Genomic DNA, 5,674 nt, shown 5'->3' on the forward strand with positions numbered 1-5,674 from the left:
AACTACAAAAGCTTAAATTCGATAGCACTAGGAGCCACAGCATCTTAATTAAGTCATAACTATTAGCTTGTGCATGATTCTCGATTAATCCACTATTTAATTATCATTTTCCACAATTAATTACTGTGGGGGTTACACTGACTAATTGGTCGGTAGCAGACCTAATTCATTTCATCTAACAAGAAGACGTTCATGTCATCTGTCAGAGAACATAATCAAAGACAAACCATCGTAATCAATTGGTAAACTCAAACTCGTAATTATTAAATCATATAACAACAACTCTACCATTGTGCAAATCTCCCTTTCTGATAATTTATTTTTTAATAAAGGAAGCAAAGGGTACCAAATAGCACATGCGAATAATATCTGAATAATCAAGAACGAAGAGACCTTGTAAAAAATGTACCAAATAATACAGATCCCTTTGCCAATGTTCCATACATCGTCCATAGCATGAAAAAAAGTAAATATTATATATATAAATATAAAAGAAAATTCACGTTTGGCAAATCTCTTAGCAGTCATGAAATCTGGTTGATCATTAAAGGGAGGAAAAAAAGGAGATCTGCCTCTGCCAAATCCAGTCTGGAAGAACAATGGAGACAATTAACCTATTGATGGTGAAACGGTTAATAAATAAGAGTTTGTGGAGCCAACTTTAGCTTGTGGAATTGCTAGTGAAATCAAGACAGGTCTGGCAACTGCAATCAGAGAAACGACAAATGTCACACCCGAAACACACGCATGTAGTACACCCCTTGCATGAGGGAGAGCGCGAACATCCCCTTAGGACTTTGCGACTCGCTCGCTCCTCTTCGTCTTCACAGGTGATCCTGGTGCAAGAGATAATGTAGTATAAGAATCCAGAAAACATAACAATGCCTATACTAAGTTCATCAGGTCACAAGAACTTCACAAATATGGCAAACGTTATAAAGGATATAAATGCACACGGAAACAGAGAAAGAACAATGTGTTGAAGCTACTCATCTTTGAAGAATAACCCAATGCCAAAATAAATGACAGCCAAAGAAAAGTGATTTGTAACATGGGCAAACATGATTTGCATGAGAACAATGATGATTTACAAGCAAGATCCTCTAGTTCGCACTTCGCGGACCAGAGGATGGACCACAAAGTTTATTGGTTGAATTGAATGGACCCCACCTGTTTAGTAGGTGGGATCCATGTAAATCAACCAATCAATATTGCAATCCAGAGGATCTGTTCTCGACGATTTAGCCTTGCATCATCATCATTACTATTGACATAGTGCATAGAGCTCAATGGCAAAGAAGCATTCATATTGCCATATCTGAATATAGCCGAATCCAAATAGTTGAGACCAACATGACTTCTAGATGAAGATGACGAGGACATGAGAAATTGGTTGTAACATGTTGGAAGTATTAATCAAACTGAGTTGGTACATGTATGAGTGCATGCGTGCTAACATTCAAACAGATCTAAAGAACCCAGATACTTACAACAAATTTTAGTTCTATATAGTAACACACATAGATAAATGCCATTTACTATAAAATTCAAAACCTCTTGTGCAATGAAATGTCACAAGTTCTCTGATTGGCACATTTCAAGCCTATCAGTTCAAATTACTAACCTACATATTCTGTAAATATTAACTGTGGAATGCATGTATTCTTCAAAAACATTTGCCATTCGGAACGTTAGATACCTCTGCTAACTGAGATCTGATACATTCAATTATCAGTCCACCAAATTCTACATCTATCTATCTATCTATATATATATATATATTTCTTTTCAAACAAACATCTTATCAAATCATATGGATACTTGAGCTCTTGCCTCGTGTACTGAATTCTGGATATCATATTTGAAATCTTGATTTTCACAAATTAAACTATCACCAGATAAATATATCAAGCAATTTGTACCTTCTAGGTAGCATCACAAGCGGCTAAGTTCTTTAGAAAAAAACAAGTAGGGTAACAAGTTTGATTGATACAAACATATAATGGAGGTCAGATGTCTTCTTGCCTCTGTATTTTCACCTCAAGAGTAAGAATCATAGAGGCCATATGAAATCAGAAAATTATGAAGTTTGTAAAAAAACATGATCTATAGGAAACCATATCAAATCAGAAAACCAACAATCTGTCTTTGAAATTTCACTTTGGAGAAAAAATCAAGTATCTTGAAATTGGCTTCATAATAATCATTAATAAGTTAGTTATTTAGGTCAAATTAACATTCATAGCTAGCTTTTAATGCAATGATTCTTTAAGTGTCACCTTTAAACAGTCTGACTCTGTATGGTTGTTAATAATTGAGTGGATGAGGAAGTAACTACTTGCAAACAGCATAAGATTCTTACCTGTCAAATGCAAAGTTAGAGCATTCCCAATTTGTATTTCTCATGGCATCGTGATAGCTGCGGCATTCTTCTTTATTACGCAAACGAAACCTACGTTCCTTCTCACATCTTTTACAACAAATGAATTCATCACGGTGAGACAGCCGTCCATTGGAACCTTTATGTGAACCATTAGCACTTTTTGATGCCTGGTTGTAGTATTTAAGCAACACTGTTCTTGAAAGTGGAACCTTGTCTCCTTTGACTATGATCCACACATTGCTTTTCCATTTCTTTGCAGTCTCTCTACCAGAATGCTTCTCAAAAGCAGCTGGTGTCAATTTATCTGACAATCAGAAAGAAGATAACTAGAACCAGTTGTTGCAAGAACAGCATAAAGTGGAAATTGTTGATTGAAGATTTCATCAGCCACAGATTACTTGAGACGAATAAACTATGTCCATTACGATTGAGTTTATTAAAGTTACATTGATAGCTAGACAACTTTTACTGTGTGTGTTACATAAAAGTGGCCAATCTAAGTAGTAATTTAGAAAGCATTGAATTCAAAAACCACCAGCTAGCATGTTTATGTTCCTTCAATGCTTTGGCATAAAAGCATACTCAAACAAAACCCTTTTGTAAGGCAAATAATTACTTCATTTGAAGAAAATAGATGACCGAGAAGTCTTTTGGGTCTTACTAACACAAGAGCAAATTTGGAGAAAGTTTTAAAAGAAAAATGGTATGAACTCAAAAGCAAATTTGGTAAATTCAATAAAACAATTAAGCTTCAATCCATTGGGAATCTAATTCATTCTATGATACTATCCTCGTACTGCATCCCCTAATCCTTACCTCAAGAAAGGATTGCAAAGGCATCTACCTTCGGGAATTCCTGTACAATATATTCTTTAGTTATCTTATGGAATGTTTGAATGCACATCGCCATGAATGCATTGGGACACACTAGTGACATAACTAAAAAATGGCTGCAAGCTGATTCGCTATACTGCTTTCAACAAAATCGTTGAACACCATGGTCATGGAATATTGAAGAACAGAGGTCGTTACAAACTACTACTGCAAACTTCATACCAAAGCAAGACCAAAAAGTTCACATGATGGAAAAGAAAGAATAACATAAATGAACATTATCCTCGACTGAGTTCAGCAGAAGAAAATGCGACTGAAAAAGGACAAGGAGAGAGTCTTCTACAGACTTTAGCTAGATAACACATGTTGTATTAATTGTCATCCAAAAAACCATGAAACCAGGAAGCCCAGAGAATGGCGATCGAACTGTTAAGATAATAGATCTGAAGTCAGACAAATACTCAACCAGACAGACCAACTGAAGTAGACACAAAAAGTAACATGACAAATCCCAGAAGGACAGATAAACACCGCATGCAGACGAGGATATATAATTAAGTCTCCATACGAACGAGATAAAGAACAACTTGCATGGGTAGCAAATAACAATCATGCGTACATGAACGAACTTATCTCGAGTTAACAAGCACAGTCCAGAAACAAATAACGTGTTTCATGAAAACTGGATCTTCCTCTTTCGAAACAAGAACCAGTATTTTCATGGGGAAGGACATTATCTTAATCTGCGAGCTTGCCAACATTTACGAATGGAGCACCAAAACCGGTCAAAACAAAGCGCATCAAATCATCCAACTCACCTTCTTGGCATCCCGGAGTGCACTCGCAGCTGATCTCGAGATCGCCGGAGGCGAAAACCCTAAGCCGCCCAACCGCGTCCCCGTACCGGTGGCTCGTGCACCCGCACAAAACTTCGACGAAGTCGGTGCCTTTCTTCAACCCGCTCATCTCGCTTAGTTCCTCGTCGGCGAACAAAAAGGCGGCCTCTCTTCCCTGACCAGTGGCCATCTCTCTCGTCCTCTATAAGAAGAAAACACAGAAGCCGCATCAAAGACGCTTTCTTTAATACAAAAACCACGAGCGTAAGCGTAAGCCCAGTGAAGAACCAGATGGGTCCAGGCGTCTCGAAACTTACGAGAAATAAGGAAGAGAATCACCCAAAATGCAATTCGAGACGAAGAGAACTAGCCAAAAGAATTCCAAAGTGCAAAAAGGAAGAGTTTTGCAAGGTCCGCGGATGGAGATCTAAGATTCTTAGGGCAGAATGACGTCGGGAACTGAAACCAGATGCCGAAACCTCGTCGGCAGAAAGAACTCACAGAAAAACAAGCAGGAGAATAGCAAATGCGCCGCCTTTATGCGCCGGAGGGTTACTGCGTCACGGCACGAACCGAGGCCCTACTAGGAAAAGGATCCATCGAAATGAACCGCATCAAGCACGCCTCCACCTAATAAACCGATGGGAAAAGGAAATACAACACGGCTCGCCCGCCTCTCCTTCCAGAACTCAAATCTTGCCCATTGGAGGCCCAAACTCCTCTCCTTCCGCTCCTCACCCCACTGTGACCTCCGTCAGAGCCTGCCGCCAGGGGGAAAAATCTTGAGTTGTAACGCAAGTGAGCGAGATGGAGGGGGAGAGAGAGGGAGAGACGGAGAATGGTGTTCCTTTAATAATAAGGACAGAGGCGTCGAAACTGGAGAACAGGAGGAACACTTTGGGAATCACACAAAAGGTCCGCTTGAAATTAACACTGCTATTGTAATGTTGTGCGTTGAGCTGGCATCAGTCTCCAATCTCTTGCAGGACATGACATGAAGAACCATATCTTATCTGTCCGTGATTGATTGAAGCGTTCTTCGAGAATAAAGTACTGCAAAAATTAACCTCAAAGATCAGTAAAAAGACACGGCTTTAGTACCCGATCAACCTCAGTAAACTCACTTTATCTATTGCCATCGAACTCCAAACAAGAACAAGCTGCCTCGGTTGCAAAATGAAGTGGAAAATATAGTTTGGAATTGAGAAAAAAAAGAAATGGAATAGAAAGCAAAATGATAAGGAAAAAGTCCGTACTTCTCCCCTACTGCTACAGCACCAGTGGCCCCTGCTATTGTTGTTGCCGATTTTGGGCCACAGCAAAGTTCATGCCTTTATTCTCCTTACAATCATCATTCACAAGAAAGAAACAAAGTCAATAAATGTTACTTATTTTCCATCAAAATACGAAAAATAATAATAAGTCACAAAGATTGATTCCATAAGATAAGCAAGAGCCTTACCTGTAAATTGAACCAACCTAAACGAAGGCGACTTCACGCGAATCCGCGTGAAGCCTCCTACTCATTAGTTTAGTCTGCAGGGATGTTACCTGCTCACCTAGAATTGTAATTTAGAAGCGTGCCTAATTTCCAGATGAGTGATTTCTACGGTTGGTGAGC

The 5,674-nt window shown here is 38.9% G+C and overlaps 1 protein-coding gene across 4 annotated transcripts; it reads right to left on the bottom strand.

The window, feature by feature from the left end:
• Positions 1-370: 370 nt before the first annotated feature.
• LOC122027270 (protein ULTRAPETALA 1-like) lies at positions 371-5,387 on the bottom strand. 4 transcript variants are annotated; one of them, XM_042586192.1, is made up of 5 exons: positions 5,178-5,295; positions 4,371-5,106; positions 4,036-4,255; positions 2,363-2,687; positions 371-836 (listed from the first exon to the last, which is right to left on the bottom strand). In XM_042586192.1, the coding sequence occupies exons 3-5, from the start codon at positions 4,241-4,243 to the stop codon at positions 662-664; spliced, it is 708 nt and encodes a 235-aa protein (XP_042442126.1). In that variant the 5' UTR covers positions 4,244-4,255; positions 4,371-5,106; positions 5,178-5,295; the 3' UTR covers positions 371-661. The 4 variants fall into 4 exon arrangements, with proteins under 4 accessions (XP_042442126.1, XP_042442127.1, XP_042442128.1 ...); XM_042586193.1 differs by having other exon boundaries at positions 4,555-5,106; positions 5,178-5,213; XM_042586194.1 differs by having other exon boundaries at positions 4,393-5,106; positions 5,178-5,213.
• Positions 5,388-5,674: the final 287 nt, after the last annotated feature.

The sequence above is a fragment of the Zingiber officinale genome, chromosome 10A (genome assembly GCF_018446385.1).
Source record: "Zingiber officinale cultivar Zhangliang chromosome 10A, Zo_v1.1, whole genome shotgun sequence".
Lineage (NCBI taxonomy): Eukaryota > Viridiplantae > Streptophyta > Magnoliopsida > Zingiberales > Zingiberaceae > Zingiber > Zingiber officinale.